Below are 21,213 nucleotides of genomic sequence, written 5' to 3'. Positions count from 1 at the left end.
AACTGGGGAGGAGCTTAGTTACTGGTCAAGAATTAAACCCAAATTGGCAAGGTACTTAGTGGCAAGGAAGAACATATTCAGATGGCTCTCTGGAAGGACTGTAAAGGTATCATTCAGTCCTCATTACATTAAAAGGCAGAACAGACTGTTTGAATCCCACCTTGTTCAAATATGATATTAGAATCCTTTAGCTACATAATAGCTGGTCTCTAGAAATACCCTAAGAAAATACTGTTATTCTGTTCTTTGCCAGTGCCAGCAAAAAAAAAAAAAAAAAAGTTGTTGACTCGGTTAAACCCTCCCTCCCAAAAAATAGTTTGTTGACTCAGTTAAAACCCAATTATATTTATTGTATCACTCCTTAAAAGAGACAGTTACATTTGAGAGTGGATGTATGTACTCTTCAGATACCGTGGCGCAAACTACAGAACTTTCATACTTTTTAAAAACTTGGCAATGCCAAGAAAGTGCTGTATTGTGCATAATGTGCACTTAGGGAGAAACGGATAATGTGATTCCCAGTTCCGCTGAAAATGATAATTTCCCTGAATCCAACATTTGCTGTAAGTTTTCTGAAACTTTTGCAAAAGTAAATGACAGTCCATTAGGTAATAGCTTATGGACAGAATATGGTATATTTGATCTATTCGCCAATGTATTCTCTCTCTCTCTCTCTCTCTCTCTCTCTCTCTCTCTCTCTCTCTCTCGTATTGAACAAGCCACTATGTACTGAATTTAGGTATCATGTGTTAGTTACAGAACAATACGTAGTACATTAAGCCCAAGCCAAATATATAATGCAGTGTCAATCCAATTATCTTTTAACAAATCAAAAGCTGTTCCCTCCCTCCCTCCCTTCCTTCCACTTTGTATTGTGTTTTTGCAAACAAACATATAAACCCTTTACTGCTACTATCGTTTTCTTCAGATAAATGACAACACATCTGCAATGACAAATATACTCTTAGCTACCAATATCTGACACAAATAGATAAGTTGCCACTTTTTTCAACTATAAATATTATATGTGTGTGTGTGTGTGTGTGTGTGTGTTGCCCTTTACTCTCGGTGCCCTGTCCCCTGCTCCACTTAGCGTTGCATGTATATTATTATTATTATTATTATTATTATTATTATTATTATTATTATTATTATTATTATTATTATTATTATTATTATTATTATTATTATTATTATTATTATTATTATTATTATTATTATTATTATTATTCACAAAAATGACAGTATACACAGCAAACAAGGTAACTATGCTAGGTTTCGTATCACAAATCGCTAGTCGAACACTTCCCAAGTGTTTAGGAGTGCGTGATGTATCGGCAGATTATGTGAGCAGATCCCAGTAAGGTGGCCTTCTGCAGCTGACCAATGGTGATTTTGTCAGCGCCAATTGTTTTCAAGTGCTTGCCTAGGTCTTTAGGCACAGCACCCAGTGTGCCGATTACCACTGGAACCACCTGCACTGGTTTATGCCAGAGTCTCTGCAGTTCGATTCTCAAGTCCTGATATCTGGTGATTTTTTTCAAGTTGTTTCTCGACGATTCTGCTGTCACCAGGTATGGTAATGTTGATGATCCACACTTTTTTCTTCTCCACAATTGTGATATCCGGGGTATTGTGTTCCAAAACTTTGTCAGTCTGTATTCGGAAGTCCCACAGTAGTTTTGCATGCTCATTTTCAACCACTTTTTCAGGCTTATGATCCCACCAGTTCTATGCTACAGGCATTATTATTATTATTATTATTATTATTATTATTATTATTATTATTATTATTATTATTATTATTATTATTATTATTATTAATAATAATAATAATAATCACACAGTCAGCCAGATGTTCCGCCTGGTATTTTTTGTCTACCTTTTGAGTGCTTACCAAGGATCTGGGATAGGCAAATCTAGATGTTTGATGATGTTACAGATGTCGCCACAGGATGGAAGCTGTTCCAAGTAAAGCTGCCTTTTGCAATTGACTGATGGCAAAATTGTCAATGTCCGTGCAGTTCAAGTCATTCTCCAGTTGTTTTGGGACTACCATAGTTGTTCTATTTCTATTTATAGATCTTTGTATTTTGTTATCTTCTCCAGTTCTTTCTCTTCTATTCTGCTGTCTCCAGGCGCTGCCACATCCACAATCCAGATTTATTATTATTTTGTTGTTGTTGTTGTTGTTGCTTGTCAGAAGAAGATCGCAAAAGGGGATCACATTACACTGGGACACTGTAGTCATCATAAGTATGGGCCAGTTGTCAAATGTCTAAATTTTGCTCATGTGACTATAGAGATGCTGCAAATGATCATAAGTGTGAAAAATGGTCATAACTAATTTTTTTCAGCACCGTTGTGACTTTGAACAGTCATTAAATGAACTGTTGTAAGTCAAGGACTATCTGAAGTTTGCTTTTCATTGGCTCATAAAAAACTCACTTTGCATTTTTTTCTAGATTTTTCTTTCTTAATTTTGGCTATCTGGGGGCTCATCTGGAAAGTCACATTTCCTATTAATTATCCACTTCTTGTCTTATTTTATGACGAATATTTTCCTAACTAAGCTCAAGGCACAAATAAATGATTTGGTGCCAAAAGTTATCACTTTATCAACACACAATCCAACAATCGAGCTTGATTTCCCTTGTTGGAGGACAAATTTTTGCCAGATGTTAAAAAATTCCATTAATCATAGAGAACAGGTGTCTTTGATCTGCACATAAGATGGTATACAGCTCCTTTATGAAACCCAAATAATGTATTGATTTACATTAGCAATAGAAAATTAGTCATGCAAAACAGATTTCATAACACAAATACAAATTTTATTTTTTACAATCACAATGATAATTAAGCAGTCCCTCTGGTTTTGTTGTTGAGTATTTATTGCATTTCTCACTGGAGACCAGGTACTAAAACTTTGTAGATCAATATTTTTTGACCCAGCATTTCCTAATTTGGTGCCTTCCAACTGTGTGTCACTTCAGTTCCCATAGTTCCAAGCCAATAATGGTTAGTAGAGCTGGTGAGTTAGTCATCCAAAGCAGGGGTCGCCAACCTTTTGGACCTCAGGGACCACCAAACTCATAATTTTAAATCCCCGGACCAAAGACCTTGGGAAAATCCCAAAACAAGTCTGCAGGAAAATTCCCACCCCATTTTCTTACCAATTGATCATTCTTTATTTAGGATCACAGGATACCGTCTCCAGCTCCATTCTCGGGGGAGGGAGGAGAGAGAGAGAGAGAGAGAGAGAGAGAGACTGACTCTCTGACTTTTGGCTTCATGCAAGGAAAGCAGCAGAAGCAGCAAAAGTCTTTCTTTCTCTCCCCCAAATTCTACCAGGAATGAATCTTTGTGAGACTTGTCATGCCAGCGCAGCCTCTTGGAGAAGGATGTCTTGCAGAGTCCCAAAGACTCATTTCTGGTGGAGTTTGGGGGAGAGAAAGAAAGACTTTTGCTGCTTTCCTTGCATGCAGCCAAAAGCAGAAGAAGAAGTGGAAAGAAGCAGCCTGGTGGCCGGGCAAGTGGGGCAAGGGCCCGCCCTCCACCCTTTCCCCCCTTCCCTCACTACCTCGTGTTGTTCGCAATGCAAGCAATGCAAGCCTTGTGTTCCAGCGGGCCATGTGGGCGGCGCAACCTTGTGTTCCCGGGCAGCCTGAATTAATTGCTTTGGGGGGTGCTTTGGGGGTGACATTTCTTTGCAGACCGCCAAAATTTTCCCAGCCCACTGGTTGGTGACCACTGATCTAAAAGATAGGGAAATTTGCTTCAGATATTAAATATGCTTGAACTTTCCTGATTCTACTGAAGAATAGAGGGCTAACTCATTTGTTTATGTATGTTCTGTATGTGAATATTCACAGAAACAATCCTAGTTTTCATAGGGACTATGCATGAAAATTTATGCAGTTTGCCATACTTCATTTTGTTATATTTGCTGCCCAATCACAAGAAGAATCAGTGGAAGTTAAGAGATTCTATGAGTTTAAAACCTTGAGACAATGTCAAATGTTCTCAGTTCCTTGAATGTGTCTTCTCACTCCATTTGTCCAGAGAAAGACTTAGTCATCAAATTAACACTGAGGGGGGATATTATTGGGGCCCACTGGGCTAGATCTTCCCAGAAGCCCCTAACAAATTCTTTGCCCCAGATACTATCTGGGAACAATATTATATGATGATCTGCTATTATTTCCAGATATGCATCTATAAAAAGAAAGGTCAGCTGTCTGGGTGTTGAAAGAGCTCTTTTTATTGCCCTTGCTACAAAAAAATGGCAATAGATAGAAAAATAATACCAAAAGTAAATAAATATTGCTTTGATTCTCCAATTTGTAGTCCCCTTTCAGAAAAATTGATGAATTTAACTGGGCCAATTACTGCATTGACTAAGCCTAATGTTCACTGAAATAGCAATAGTATAGCAATTAGCCTTATATTACTACCCCATAGTGCTTTAAGTATTCCCTGGGCAGTTTACAATGTCAGCATGTTGCTCCCAACAATCTGAGTCCTCATTTTACCAATCTCGGAAGAATGGAAGGCCAAGCCAACTAGAATCCCATCAGGATCAATCTCCTGATATAATCTGCAGTCATATACTGTAAATATAGCCTGGACAAAGTTATATTCAAAGTTATTGTTATATTCATTCCTATCCTATTAAAATATATCCCAGACAACTGGGGGGGCGGAGCTGGCATCGCGATGATACGGCATGCAATCTTGGAGGTCTGAGATCGCTGCCGATATCTTTGCTCCTGGACGGTCCTATCGGATCTAAACCATCCCGAAGAGACGGTGAAAGTGAAGAGTGCATCCTGTCAATCCCAGGGATACCACAAAGTCCCTGGTAGATCCAGGAAAAGCTCTTCTTGCCAGCAGCAAAGAGGCAGCCATTAAAGCTGCTGAAATTGGGACAGCTCCGAAACTGAAGAGAACAGAAAGAGACAGTGTGCCGGTTTGGTGAGAACTTTTTCTTTATTCTAAGATCTGAAAAGACACCCTAAAGAAAAGAAAGAATCTGTAAAAGTTTTGACAGAAGTGATTAAGCGGCGATTTTAAACAGGAATGTCAAAGTAATGTTTTTTTCTCATTGCTGCATTTTCTATACACTATCTTATATTTTGAAACTGGACTGTTTTTTTCTTTTACATCTACTTTTTTCCTCCTTTTTGATTTTGTAATATTTTAGGCTAGAGGCTCCCTTTTAGTTATTTCCTTTTTTTTAAATATATTTTTCTTTTTTTTATTAATTCTTATTATATCTTGCTTGGAAAAGGAGGGGGAAAGTGAGAGCAAAGAAACTTTGTAACACTGCCAACTAGAGGCTTGAAAATATTCTATTTCCCTGTAGTCAGACAAAGCTGAGAAAGAAAGAACTGAGACTCTTTTTCAAGGACATTGCTATTTGATAAGATAGAGGGAAGAGCATGGGAGAGTATTATTGCAGGTGCTCTTCTGGGTTTCTATCAACAGCTGGAGTCTGGTGTTGAAACCTAGGGGGAAAAAGGTGATAAGTTTTTGGAGAAGAGAGTTATAATAAGAGCCTTGGATAATTAAACAAAGTGCAGTGTGCTCTTTTTACTTTTTCTAAGTTGTGCTATCCCTCCTCACCATCTTTATTGTATTTCATTTTATCTTTTTTTCCCCCTTGTAATAACTATTTGGGTTTTTGGCTTTGTTGGAGCTTGTCTTTGTTTTTCTTTTTTTCATTGGAAGTCCAATCTCTACGCTTGCTTTTTATTTTAAAGGGAAAGCTTTAGTATTAATGTTTCTTTTTTTTTTTTTTAAGGGAATAGCCTTTTTTTCTCCTTTCCTGGTATTTTTGTTTTTTTCATCTACCTTTCTGGTTTATTTTTATGCACTCTTCTCTATTTGAGACCTCTCAATTGGATTAAAGTGTTGTAGAACCTGAAGAATTTTTCCTTTTCCTTTTTTTTCTTTTTTCTTTTCAAGCCTTTTTCTTCATCTAACTACTGATTGGATTAAGGTTTACAAGACCTAATTGCCTTCTGCAGTTGACCAATGGTGATTTTGTCAGCACCAATTGTTTTTAAGTGCTTGCCTAGGTCTTTAGGCACAGCACCCGGTGTGCCGATTACCACTGGAACCACCTGCACTGGTTTATGCCAGAGTCTCTGCAGTTCAATTCTCAAGTCCTGATATCTGGTGATTTTTTTCAAGTTGTTTCTCGACGATTCTGCTGTCACCAGGTATGGCAATGTTGATGATCCACACTTTTTTCTTCTCCACAATTGTGATATCTGGGGTATTGTGTTCCAAAACTTTGTCAGTCTGTATTCGGAAGTTCCACAGTAGTTTTGCATGCTCATTTTCAACCACTTTTTCAGGCTTATGATCCCACCAGTTCTTTGCTACAGGCATTATTATTATTATTATTATTATTATTATTATTATTATTATTATTATTATTATTATTATTATTATTATTCACACAATCACACAGTAATTGAAGACTATGAAATGGAAGCCGGCACACTGTATGCACACATATGGAAGATGGCTTGATGTTTTTATGTTTTGTTTGTTTATGTTTGTTTTTAAAAACCAATAAAAATTAAAAAAAATAGAGTAAAAACACAAACAAAAGAAATATATATATATATATATATATATATATATATATATATATATACACACACACACACACACACACACACACACACACACACACACACAACTATAAAGATGTTGCTACCAAATTCAGACTGCTGTTGATCTTGATTGCTGAGCAAGCTGTAATCTTTTACTATATTTTCAACCCCACGCCCATTCTGATTTTTTTCTTGGCTATGTTTAAGAGGAAATGTAAAATAATTGAAGCTGATGTTGATGCTGGAGCTTTTACCCCAGAAAATACCTGCAAGACTCATTTCTGTAATACCCATCTTGCCAAGAATCCTGAGGCTCTTCTCAGGAGTTGATAGCACCAGTTTCCTGGAATGGCTCTCCTCATTTCTGCTGTCTCTCAGATGTTAACTAGCGTCAAAGGGAGATCTATCCCAGCAGTTCTTTGGGAATAACTCTTAGTCCCTTCAAGGGCTGAAGTCACCAAGTTCTTGATGAAGAATTCATTTGCCCTGCTTGAAGTGAATTTTGCCTCCTGCAGGACCTATGTTGTTTTTAAAGAGGAATTTCTACTGCTGTTACTTCTAGATGTTGCATGATACTAGTTAAAAAAATGTATTTTTGAAATGAGAGAACATGTTTCTACTAACATACCAAATCCTTGCATCAACTGAATTCTCTGTGCCTAAGCACTTTTCTCATGAAATGAAAAGAAAGTTTGTTTTCATGAGTGTCTTTGAAATAGTGTTTAAAAAAGGAACTTCTCTATCTGAATATGTGAAGCTTTCTTAAATCCCTATGATTTAGGAAGCAATTTCTGATAAATCAACAAGGAGCTGTTGCTTTTTCTGAACCAAGCATGGTGTATGTCAAAGTGTAGAAAGGAACATAAATACAAAGAGAGAAGTACTGATGATTAATGGACTCAGCAACAGGATTTGCTCTGTGGTTACATTACTTTGCAAAACATCTATGCTTGGGTCGTTTATCTCTCTTGTCCCAAGCCACAGAACAGTTGTAATGAGGATTAAGGTCCTTAGAAATGTATTAACTAAGAATACCTTGGAAAGAACAACAACAGTGTTGTTGTTATTATTATTATTCCTTTTTTTATAGATAGATACAAAACTATTATTAAATGTATATTTAAACTACCTAATTTTTGTCATGCATGGATATATTCCTGTTAGAATAATATAGTACTTATGTGTAATAATGCATCCAGAATGAGGCAAGGAAAGGTGTCCTAGGAATTTAAGAACTGAAATTAAAACAAAGGACATTCTCTTTTTTTTTCCTTTACTTAGTGGTTTGGAAAGCCTACTGACGGTTGTAAGCAAGTTAATTTCTATTAACATCTTTTATAGTCTTAGATTAAATCTCACATTTTCATTTTAGAAATATTAAACCATAACAGGAAACAAAAGTAATATTAAAAGTATTTGGAAATAAAAAGATTACCCTCCCATTAAAAAAATATGATTTGTCTGATGGTTAATAAAATTAGACCAGTTTAAAGAAGCTTCACCTTTGATCCTCCCATATGGAAAGATATGGGAAAATGAGTTTGGGATATGGATTTAGTGTTTATTATAGGTGAAATTTACTGTATATTATATAATTAGTATAATATAAATATGCTGCCTTAAAGACGATGAAAATGTCTTTTGTATGTATATCGTGCAGTGAAAAGTGGTAGCAATATCTCTGTAATTGGAAATTGATTGTATCTTGTCATTATCATTAACTCAGCAGAAAAAAAACAGCATTGATAAGTGGGTGTATTTTAACTGCATTATTAAAAGACCAAAGTATTGTAAAATAATCATTTACCAGTTGGTTTCTATGGGAGTTGGATTTTCATTTACTGGTTTGAGAAACAGTTTGATTCAGAGGATGCCTGATTTGATTTGGCAGCTGAATCTAAGTTTTAATTTAAGCTCAAATTTAAATAATCAAATAGTATTTTTCTCTCTTTTTGATAGAACTGATTCATTTTCCAGATACCATGGCTTTTATCAGAAAATGGCTATTATGCTTCAAACAAATAAGTGCATTTATTTTGATTGTATCTACATGGTACCTCGGCATTCATCATTAATTGATTCTGGGAGGCGCTACAAGTACTAAAAATGAGTACCAAGCAAATCATGTGACTGATGTGTGACTTGTTTTGGCTGGAAAGGGTAGATTCATGAGGCAGAGAAAACCAACAAATTCTAGCTTCCATGTCGCATATCAAACAAACGATGACTACCGAAACACAATTTTCACATCAAAATATGTCGAGTACCAAATCTGGTGACTTTCAAAGCAGTCAAGTACTGAGGTACTACTGTACTTATCAAGGTTCCTTTTTTGTGTGTTTTGAGGTAGTCAAGATTTCACATCCCAGTAAAGCAGAAATCTACTACAAAATAATCGTTGTAATTGTTCTAAAATGGCAAGTGACATGTTTGCCTTAAAACAATGAGAACAAGTCACAAAAAATACAACTCAATCTCTGCTTCATTCCAAGGTGCTATTGATTTTAGAATAATAAATTTAATCTATGCCAACTCCATGAAAAAGGAAAATGAAATAAGTTGCTCGACACACACATCCCAAAAAATCCAAGTCAGTTTATTTATGTTGTATGCACTGTCTTGTGTGCAAAAAAGCCTCCACAACCTCCAGCCCATCAAAAACTGAATAATGAAGGAAAGCTGCAAAGCTGGCAAGCCACTTTTCACGCTGAAAGAAGTAAAATTCAGAAGCCAATAGATGGATAGAAGCAATAGGTCTTGCCAAAGAGAAATCCCCACAACCACAGCATTTGGAAGAGCAGAGTAACTTTACTGTGGTTTTAAACACATTATAGTTCCAGAAATAAATCAGCACAGCTCTGAAGCACAGCAGATATCATTGGATCACAAAGATCCTAAGCTGCTTTTGAATTTAGCCTTAAGCCTAGAGAAAGAAGCCCCAAATGGTTATTTTCATGAAAACTTTGGTGGTCCTGACAAGACAACATCCCTATATATTAAAATTTCTCCAGCTTTAATCAGATAGTGCAATTGCTGCCTCCTTGCTCCAAATGTCCACATGCCTCTGGATGTGCTTCTGAAGTAATAGGTAGGGCTGCTGAATAAAGCTGAGGAGAAATTTCTCAAGGGCTACCAAGTGTAAGCATATGATAATAGCTAAATCCCAGTCAAAGATAGGCAGGGGAAGAAGTGTCCTAGAACTTTGTGCAGTGATGTACTTATCACAGGTTAAAACATTTATGTTGTTTTGTGGACTAGGTCCAGATCTTCATTTTCCACCTGTCTAAATTGAATCTGTAAAGACCTATAGGAAAGGTAATCCCTCAGGGATCTTGGGAATATTATTTTAATGAATGGGATCCTCCATACATTTTCACTTAACTCCAGGGGTGGGATTCAAATTTTTTAACAACCAGTTCTGTGGGCATGGCTAAGTTGGTGGGCATGGCTTGGTGGTCATGTTATTGGCTGGGTGTGGTTAACCCAATGTCACTCACATCGAGGTACGCATCTCCTCGCCTGGTCTCTCATGACTGTGGGGATGCTGCAACAGTCATAAGTGTGAAAAATGGTCATAAGTCACTTTTTTCAGTGCCATTGTAACTTTGAATGGTCACTCCACACAAGCAAAGTACCAGCAAAGGAGGGGGAAAAAAACTCCAGAGAGGTTCCTGAGACAGGAAGTCTAGTCCTGCCAAGAATGTAATAAGAGTTAACGGAGAGGCAGTTTCTGTAAGCAGCACCAGAATATTTCCTTCCTGCTTTCCTTACAGGATTAGGCCAGTAATTTCTTCTAACAACTGGTTCTCCAAACTGCTTAGAATATTAACAACTGGTTCTAGCAAATAGGTGCGATCTGGTAGAATCCCACTCCTGCTTAACTCCCCTTGATTGTGTGTCCTTTGCTTTTTCTTCTTTCTTGTCTTTGATGCCTTTTTTTCTTGCCAAATGCTGCTTAATAGCAGGAAATGAACCTCAGCAGTCTCCAACCCTGCACCCCAATTTCTAATATCTCTTTTTAGTCTCCTTCCTCTGTTTTGCCATTATTCACAATTCTTTTTGACTATCCCCTGTTTGCCTAATATATCTCAAGGAAACTGAACTCCCTGTTATTAGTAGTCCCAGGAGCCTAAAATAACCAAGAGCTACAGATCAAACATCATTTAAACCTGCCACCCAAGCCATTTATTTGGATTAAACCTTAATTCTGGAATACGTTTTTGTGTTTGTATTGTGTACTAATAGGGATTTTTTTTGCACTTAATTTAATTTCTATTTACTTTCTATCGTGTTTTTAATTGGGCTTCTAATCTCATTGATTAATTCTAGACTTTGTGGTACTTTTAGTAATATACAAAGAAGCAGCTTTAATGGTTAGAATACGCTTTATCCATGTCAATAAAAACATTTTAGGACCTTGTTATATGAATTATAACTCAATTTAATTCCCAATTCCCTTCCCCATTTCCTCCAAATTACCAATATACGGTCATTATTTAAAGTCTGGTCCTGGCTGATCTTGGAAACTAAATGGGGTCAACCCAAGTTAGTGGTTGGATGAGTGTTCTGAGAATATCAAAGCTGTTGACTAAATTAAGTAGTAAAGAAAATATTCTGAAATAATGTAAAGCTGTCAAGAAAAATGCATGTATGCAGTTGTCTGGACTCAAGTTTGACTCTTTGATTTCAGTAGATATCTATTAAGAGGTAGTTTAACTTTTGAGACATATTCCTGACTATATCTAGTTATAATCCAGAAATATGAAGCATCACTCAACCCAAATTAGAAAATAGTCGTGGAGGCAAAAAAACACTTTTTTTGGTTAGGTGTTGGAAAGACCAGGAAATGACCAGAGATAATCCCAAAATAAACAATCACTACTTGAGCCATGGTGGTGCAGTGGTTAGAATGCAGTATTGCAGGCTAACTCACTGCTCACTCCCGAAGTTCGATTCCGACTGGCTCAAGGTTGACTCAGCCTTCCATCCTTCCCAGGTGAGTAAAATGAGAACCCAGATTGTTGGGGGCAATATGCTGATTCTGTAAACCACTTAGAGAGGGCTGTAAAGCACTGTGAAGCAGTATAGAAGTCTCAGTGCTATTGCTATTGCTGATGATCTTCTAATGATTTTCCTACAACCTACCAATTTCTCCCTTACATTTTTTCTTATTGAGAGTTATTCCTGTTTTTTCATTCCAGCTCCCTAATTTCATCAACACAACACTTCCTCCACATGAGCAGGTTACAGCTCAAGAGATTGACAGGTATTTCCGACAGGAACTGATCTACAAGAGGAATGAAAGAATGGGGAAAAGAGTGATGGCGCTCTTAAGAGAGAATACTGACAAGAGCTTCTTCTTTGCATTTGGAGCAGGTAGGACCTCAATCTCTTTTCTGTTGATTTCTACATGGGATGGGATAATTAATTTCATTTTCTGACGTAGTTTAACTTTATTATTTCTTTGCCATATCCTTACTCTTCCCTACCATTTACTCTATTCTCAAAACATCTCAGTCCCACATTTTTTAGGATTGGTAGTAATGCCAGTGGGATTAGGGGTTGAAAAGAAGATGGTTCTTCCAGTCTTTTTTTCTTTGGTGATACGGTGTACCAAGGTAGTCAGATCAACAGCACAGTGCCTTTTTCAGTGCTACTGTTATTATGAGATTTGGGTTATTATTATTATTATTATTATTATTATTATTATTATTATTATTATTATTATTATTATTATTATTATTATTGTTGTTATTCACAAAAATGACATTATCACAGCAAATGAGATAACCATGCTGGGTTTCATATCACAAATCACTAGTCGAACACTTCCCAAGTGTTTAGGACTGCGTGATGTATCAGCGGATTATGCGAGCAGATCCCAGTAAGGTGGCCTTCTGCAGCTGACCAATGGTGATTTTGTCAGCGCCAATTGTTTTCAAGTGCTTGCCTAGGTCTTTAGGCACAGCACCCAGTGTGCCGATTACCACTGGAACCACCTGCACTGGTTTATGCCAGAGTCTCTGTTGTTGTTGTTGTTGTTGTTGTTGTTGTTGTTGTTGTTGTTGTTGTTATTAAACAAGATTGTTACATTCTTGAAAAATTAATGACTGCATGTGTCACAGAACTATACAGAGGTTACAATACGTGAATTTTTGTATGTGTCAGGTAAGTATTCAGAGTTTTATCATGCTGCCCTGGATTTAGTTGCTGGTTGCAACTATTATTAACTCTTCTAGCTATACATAGTTTTAGTTACGTTTATATTTGTTTCAATTTTTAAAAAAATTAGATTGGATAAGCACTTGTGAAACATTTCGCTCATTTTCCTGCATAGTATTAAACTTGAAGAGATAGATTTGTCATCATTTCTCTGCCTTCATCAAGAGATAATGAGTCTGGCCTGTTAATGAATCAAGATTGTTAACTTCTTGAAAAATTAATGACTGCATGTGTCACAGAACTATACAGACATTACAAATACTTTTAAAAAAGCAATTCCAGATAAACACTTAGGTAGACTCTAGGACACTACTTCATATTTTTAAAAATGAAATATACACATTTGGAGGCAAATTAAGCCAGTTATCTATTATATATAATGTAGTTATACTTTTAAAAAATTATATTGTGTGCAGTGGAGATTTTCTCTATGGTGATGTGATGGAATGTTGTGTGGACCTGGATGCCCAAGTGGGAGGGTTACATTCTTGAAGAGTAAGAGGCAACTTAGCCCAGATATCATGTAAGAGAAAGAGGATGAAGACAGCCCCTCCCTAATAGTTAATAGAATATACAGATAGTCCTTGATTTATGAGTACAATTGAACCAAAAATTTCTGTTGTTAAATGAGACATTTGTTAAGTGAATTTTGACCTATTTAAAGATTTTTCTTGCCACAGTTGTTAAGTGAATCACTACAGTTGGTATGGTGGGGAAGCCATATTCACTTAAGTTGGTACATTGGAAACTAAACAGTTACCAACTTATCAACTTAAGTGAATCCGGTTTCCCCATTGTCTTTGCTTGTCAAAAGTTTGCAAAAGGTGATCACATGACTTTGGGACACAGTGACAGTCATAAGTACGAACCAGTTACCAAGCATCTGAATTTTGATCACATGATCATGGGTATACTACAACGGTCATAAGCGTGATAAATGGTCATAAATCACTTTTTTCAGTGCCATTGTAAATTTGAATGGTCACTAAATTAACTGTTATAAGTCGAGGACTATCTGTAATGTAGATCCAGATAGTACAGTCTTCAGTATGGCAAGATTTTGTCTCTAGGTACGAAACAACAAAGAATTCAGCTTGGAAGAACTGCTACGTGTCATTTTTGGTTTGGGGCTTCACCAGGTGTTTATGTAGTCAATAATATTATTTCCAAACATATCTGTCTTAGTCCCCACAATTCCCCATCTATAAGCAGGAAATGTTTCTTTATAATAATACACTAATAATTCTAAAGAGTATCTTTAAATGATATTACTGGTGGCTGACTTTTTGCCCATGCAATTACCTGGCTTGACACAGAGTCCTTAAGATGAATGTGTTCTACTTTAGCAGTAAGAGCCAGGAGGCTGCTGACACAGTGGATTATAGTGCTGAATCATAAATTGGGTGAGGCCTCTATTCAAACAGTCTCCATGGAAACAAAAAGCTGTTCTATCATTGGCAAGCAATAGAGAAAGCATTAGACAACAACTAATTTTCCTTTCCTGTAGGCAATGTGTGCTTCCCTTAGCAGTTTAGGAGAGAAAGAATTAGCCATTAGTTGTAACGGTATTTGTTGAAAAACAGAATATTGCCTGCCTGGGAAGTAATTTCCTACAGATTTACAAAGCACCATCTCATAAAAAGTATCCTATTAGCGTAAAGTGAAAACAGATATAAGTCCAGGAGTATGTCCACTGTTAACATTGTTGTTGCTGAGCAGGGATTTGGAATGCCATACTAGAGCAAGATCCAAAATTTCACAGCTGGCAACTGCATTTCTACTGAAGTGAAACAAAATGAACAATCTCACATTTAGAATATTGACAGAAAATTGGACCAAAACTAAACCGTTGAGAAACTTTATTTAAGGAGACCTTACAATAAACCTCCAACTAGCCTTCATTTTTATAGAGTGCAGTAATCAGGAGAAGCGGTAAGATAGAGAACATTTTGAAACAACGTCTGCATTGCATGTGGAATGTGAGCTAGTCCACAGTATGTATTCTGGCCTCGGTCCAGTCCTGAAGTTTCCATTTTATTGTTCACCTCTCATAGTACAGCATCTTTCTACCATAGGTACAAACCTTCTTCATGTATATCCACCTAGAGTATCAGGTTTCTATGAACCGCTCTACCCTGGGAGAATGAGATGATCACAAACACTTGCACTGAGACTCCCTCCTCCCTTCCAAACTGAAAACAGATGCTGTTTATTGAGCAGCATCATTTCAATAAAGTGTGGAAAAGAAATCTGTGCAAAAAGTTTGTTCTTCTTTGGTCACAGCTAATGTAAGCCATGCAGCAAAGAAAACAAATGGTAATTCTATCATCTCTTTATTGCCAGAATATAGCATAAAAGACAAAAGAGGCCCCAGTAGTAACGGAGCCATTGATTTATTGGTTAAATAGGCTGACCGTTGTTTATCACTGCAGATGTTTCATTTGTTGGTTAAAGACACAAAAGCAATAATGCCATCACGTCAATCAGATAGTGAGTATAGTATTTAAAAATTAATAGTTTTCAGAACAGGGAGAACAATGAGTGGAACATAAATCTTAAAAAGACTAGTTTCTCACCAAAATTACCAATAGCATTTAGACTTATATACCACCCCATAGTGCTTTACAACATTCTCTGAACATTTTACAAAAGTCAGCATATTATCCCAACAATTGTGGTCCTCATTTTTCCGACCTCAAAAGGTTGGAAGGCTGAGTCAACCTTGAGCCTGGTGAGATTTGAAAATCCTAAAGGATTTTCCAGAAATGGGATTTTTCCATATATTTTACCAGGAAACGTGGCATAAGGCAGACTCAAAAAATATGCACCTCCTAACCATACCCAAGGGCTCTGAATCTATTTTGCTCTCCCAGTTCACAATCACCTAACCATAACCATAAGTAGATTTTCCACCAATGGGATTTTCCCATGTATTTTACCAGGAAATGTAGATAGGGCAGGCTCAAAGAGGATGGATGCTCCTAACCATACCCAAGTATAGCCATTTGGCAGAGGTAGTGTTCAGCAGGTTCTGACCATTTCTAAAAGAACCGGTAGCAGAAATTTTGAATAGTTCGGAGAACCGGCAAATATCATCTCTGACTGGAAATTTAAAAGTATTCTTCTCCTGCCACGCCCACCAAGCCATGCCCACCAGAACCAGTCGTAAAAAAATTTGAATTCCACCACTGCCATTTGGAGCCCTTGGGTACGATTAGGAACCTGCCTTATTTACTGTTCCTAGTAAAATACATGGGAAAATCCATGTAGGTTATGGTTATAATGAACATTCTACTCGATTACCCTTCCTTAGGAGTAGCAGATAAACATTCTCCACACACACATACAGAAACTCCCATTTCTGGAAAATCCCTTTAGGGTTAGGGTTAGGTCACTGTGAATTTGGAGAACAAAATAGACATCGCCAATGCATATCCCTTGGGTATGATTAGGAGGGTGCATACTTTCTGAATCTGACTTATCTACGTCTCCTGCTAAAGTACATGGGAAAATCCTTCCATCTTCCTTTCCGAATTCACAATGACCTAACCCTAACCCTAAATGGATTTTCCACCAATGGGATTCTCCCATGTATTTTTATGGATAAGGCACACTTGAAAAGTATACACCCTCCTAACTATACCCAGGGGATTTGAATGCATTGGCAATGTCCATTTTCCTCTCCAAATTCACAATGACCTAACCCTAACCCTAAGTGGATTTTCCGCCAATGGGATTTTTCCATGACCCAACCCTAACTCTAAGTGGATTTTCGGCCAATGGGATTTTCCCATATTTTTTACCAGGAAATCTAGGTAAGGTTAGGAGGTTGTGTACTTTTCACATCTGACTTATTTACATTTCCTGGTAAAATACATGGGAAAATCCCACTGGCCGAAAATCCACTTAGGGTTAGGTCATTGTGAATACAAAGAGCAAAATGGACATCACCAATGCATTTGTTGGCCTTGAATATGATTAGGAGGGTGCATACTTTTCAAGCCGGACTTATTTACCTTTCCTGGTAAAATCCCATTGGTGGAAAATCCACATAGGTTATTGTGAACATGGAGAGAAAAATGGACATCGCCAATGCATTTGGAGCCCTTTGCTATGGTTTGGAGGGTGCATCCTTTTTGAGTCTGACTTATCTACGTTTCCAGGTAAAGTACATGGGAAACATAAATAAGCCTTAGAAATTCATTCTTCCTTTTTTAGAACTCCTTGGACTTTTGAGAAATCTATCATATGGAGTCCTGAAAATAATTTGAACTTCTCTGTTGTTTAATTAGATTCAGTCAAATTTGTTGGATTATCACATTGACCATCTTCACATTTGAAGAAATCATTTTCTTTTTTGAATGAGTTCAAAAATCAGTGGATGGCTGATGCAACTCATGGATATAACTGTTACTATCCAGAAATAAATCTCATAATTCTGCTGTTGGAAATGTGATACTATCATCTTATAAACCATTGCTGGGATGTATTTTTTCCCCCCACAAGAGATTCAATATGTCATTTTGTGAAACCTCTTTGTCATTCTTCATCAACATCCCTGGTCAGAGGCAGCTATGCTTGAGAGCTCCCTTAAAAAGAATAGGGGTGGATTCTAATAACCCAACTCTCTCCCCACACCATTCTATGAAGTTATATGTAATTTCATTATATCTAATTATCTATTCATGTATTTTTATCCCACTTTTATTATTTTTATAAATAAGTCAACACCTCCCTCCTCCTATTTTCACCACAGCAGCCCTATGAAATGGATAGGGTTAAGAGAGATGGACTGGGTCAAGATCATCCAACTGGCTCTCATGGCTAAGACAGGACTAGAACTCATAGTGTCTAGCTTTCTAGCCTGGTGCCTTAACCACTAGACCAAACTGTCTCCCTTTCTTTGAACTCTCAGTTCCCAGTTGGAAGAAGGGGAGTTAGACTTCAGGGACAAAATAATGTTTACTTTCAAAGAGCAAGAAATGTATTAACAGGCACCCTGTAAAGCTTCTTTAAAATGAAGAAAGTATAGTTATTGCAGCAGAGGTAACAGAATACTCCATTTTAATAATGTAACAGGAATGTGCTGGATCTTCCCTAAAGTTGTATGAGAGATTAGGAAGAGATTAGGAAACACATAAATGGAAAACCCTGGTCTTGAGGATAAAGAGGAGACTGCTGCAAAGAGTTAAGAACATCCAAATGTCTGAACTGTTTGTTTTGGTCAGACATGGAAAATCCAACCATCAAATCTACAACAAACAACATCTAACAGTCATATTTCTCTTGATACATGTTTTGTATGCAAACTTCTAAAGATATATCCGCTTGCACTAATTCAAGTTTTATTAAAGGTAAAGGTAAAGGTTCCCCTCACACATACGTGCTAGTCATTTCTGGCTCTAGGGGCCGGTGCTCATCTCCGTTTTCAAAGCCAAAGAGCCAGTGCTGTCCAAAAACATCTCCGTGGTCATGTGGCCAGCATGACTAAACACTGAAGGCGCATGGAACGCTCTTACCTTCCCACCGAGGTGGTCTCTATTTTTCTACTTTCATTTTTACATGCTTTCAAACTGCTAGGTTGGCAGAAGCTGGGACAAGTAATGGGAGCTCAGTTTGTTACGCGGTGCTAGGGATTTGAACCACCAAATAGCCAACCTTTCTGATTGACAAGCTCAGCTGAGTCACCACATCCCTTAAAGTTTTATTAACATTGGTTTATCTAAATAATTTCCAAATCAAGTTAGCTAATTGACTCATTCAGGACTTTGGTCAGCTGCTTGGAGGGCAGATGGTAGCGCAAAACTTGAATACTCTGTTAGAAATGAATTTAAAAGTACATAAAATTATGCAGCCATGTCTAGTATGTTCAATACAATGGGTGTTTATGCCCCTCACCCCCACCCTCAATAAACCAGACAGGAAACATGACCAGATGAGCTAATTCTACTTTATTGTCAGACTACATTAGTACATTACAAGCCTGAAAAATCAAATCTCTCACTGACACTTTTAACACTCTGACACGTTAGGGTGGATCCTTCTTAAATTTCTTTCTTTGTGTCAAGTGCCTGGAAAATCAGGAGATCCAGACAGTTCAATTGAGTGTAAAGATTTTATTGTAAACTTGAGCTCTCTACAAAAATCTGAATTACTAGCGGCCAAGGGAAATTAGCAGAAGACAAGAATAGAAGGAATTTCAAGGTGAGCTGGACTTAGATCTCTTGTGAACATCACAGAACTCATGACTGATGATGTGTTTGATCCTTCCCTTGGTCTCAGCCTTGCCAACACCTACACTTCGTCTGTTAAGCATTTGCTGATGCCTTCCCCTTTCTCCTGAATCCCTAGGAAGCATATCTTCCCCTTCTCCCTCAAGGCATCCACATATCATTACAGGGTATAATAAAGGTGAAATGAATATTCCAGAAAAGGGACAATGTGGAAGCACTTGACCAACTCTCTGTATCGGGAGAGATTTTCAGATAATGCCAGATAATGTTCCAATTGAAACCCCCTTCCCCTCCAATTTGTGTTACATTTTGAACAATCTTTCTAAACTTTACTATGACGCCTATCATCTTGGTTTTTCTTCAAATGCTTCTATGCCCCAAAGTCATATATTATATGAGTGGAGTTCTACACCCTTATTACAGCTGAACTCAGATTTCGTTTTGGGAAAACCCATAACACTGCATTCCAAGCCTAAACTCCAAAATCTGCATCAAAGTATACCACATTCTTCATGCTCATATAAACTGCAAGGATATAAGAAATCTCAAAAAGAATGAGTCAGAGTCTGGAAATCATATTATATGGCAACGAATATGTGACTGGATTCTATGCAGAAGATTAATCTGGGCTACATTAGTAGTAAAGGAATCATATGCTAATGTCTTGGATGTTCAACCAATTGGAAAATTTGAAAATGATTTGAAATTCAGAAGGAAGATTATTTCAACTTATTGGACTCAATTACATGGACATTACAGTAGTTTAATAAAGAAATTGTGAAGATGCACTGTTGATAAATAAGTGGGATCGGCTGGGGAAGTAAAGAAGGGCTCTTCCATCACAGCTGTATGTTCTATACTGGGACAGAAATATAAGCAGAAACCTATTTAAATAATTTATCTTTTTACTGTAGTAGGTTTACCTTCCTATACTCGTTCACATCTTTATGTTCGTTTTATAATACAACTAGCTCTATACCCATGCTTTGCTATGAAACTATGTGATCAGGTTTAGGTTTTGGGGAGGAAAATAAGGAAAAAAATTGTGTCTGTGCCTACCAGCATCCATCGGTATTCATCTAGCTAGCATCCTGTCAGTGTGTGGGAGAGTTGAGGGCTGTTTGCAAACTGAAACAGTATTTGATGTGTGAGCAAGAAGGAGACAGCAAGGAGCCTGGGTGTCCTTAACTCAATTGTTCTATACTAAAGCTGGTTGCTGCTGTGAAACTAAAACTGAAACTACTCTCCTCTGGTTGTGCTTTGCATTTGGAACAGATTTCTTTTCAAGTGGGGAAGGGGACTGCTTAGCATCAGAGCGTGTTAATAATATACAAAATACAAAATACTTTTTCGCTTTTATAGATATAGATTAAACCAGCATATACCTTTCTATCATCCTGTAGTGAATCCTTATAATATGTTATAAATATATAGTTTTACGTCATCAGTGAGTCCTTTTCTTCCAGTTTGGGAGTCCAGAAAATATGGTTGTAAATTGTAGTGATAGAGAATAGAACTTTAAAATTATCCTTTCATTCAAATTACGTGTTTACTAATTATACTAAGAAACCTTTTCAGATGTTATAGCAATGGCACGAATGTTAAGGATGAGCTGGGGTGGGCTTCAAAAATTTTAGCAATTGGTTCTCTGCCCAGTTGCTGGGTGGGTGTGGCTGTGGTAGGCGTGGCCTAGTTAGCCTCCTCCACCATGATGGTGTGTGTGTGTGGATTTTTGCCCTCCCTGGGCTCCAGAGGCTTTCCTCGAGCCTCCAAGAAGGGGAAAATGGCCTTCCTGGGCTCTGGAGGATCTCTGGAAGCCAGAAACGGGCCCATTTCAGGCCTTCCCAAACTTCTGGGAGGCCCATTTTACACACTTTCTGAGCCTCCGTGTGCGCCCTGCACTTACCTGCATCCAAAACGGGCCACGTGGGGAATCCTGAGAGAGGCTGGGTGGGCTGGGTCAGCCAGGAGTGTGATTTGGGGGTTCTCCGATCTGCACAGAATCTTAGCCAGGGGTTCTCCCAAAGCCTGCGAACCCCCAGCAGCCCAGCCCTGAGGATGGGGGTTTAAATGTATTCTCATCTCTCCATCTGCATGTTTTGTATACCTGTGGAATTACCAAATTTTCT

General features: G+C 37.5%; 1 protein-coding gene across 1 annotated transcript in view; it reads left to right on the top strand.

Moving 5' to 3' along the window:
* Positions 1 to 21,213, top strand: part of TRABD2B (TraB domain containing 2B) — a 254,239-nt gene that overhangs the window by 181,838 nt on the left and 51,188 nt on the right. Inside the window, exon 4 of the mRNA XM_087960234.1 lies at positions 11,831 to 12,005. Coding sequence (XP_087816360.1) covers positions 11,831 to 12,005 — 175 coding nt within the window. The remainder of the gene's footprint in view (positions 1 to 11,830; positions 12,006 to 21,213) is intronic.

The sequence above is a fragment of the Notechis scutatus genome, chromosome 3, assembly GCF_049901735.1.
Source record: "Notechis scutatus isolate UNSWTSFEM ecotype Mainland chromosome 3, rNotScu1.2, whole genome shotgun sequence".
Taxonomy (NCBI): Eukaryota; Metazoa; Chordata; class Lepidosauria; order Squamata; family Elapidae; genus Notechis; species Notechis scutatus.
This window is presented reverse-complemented; position numbering and strand designations above follow the sequence as displayed.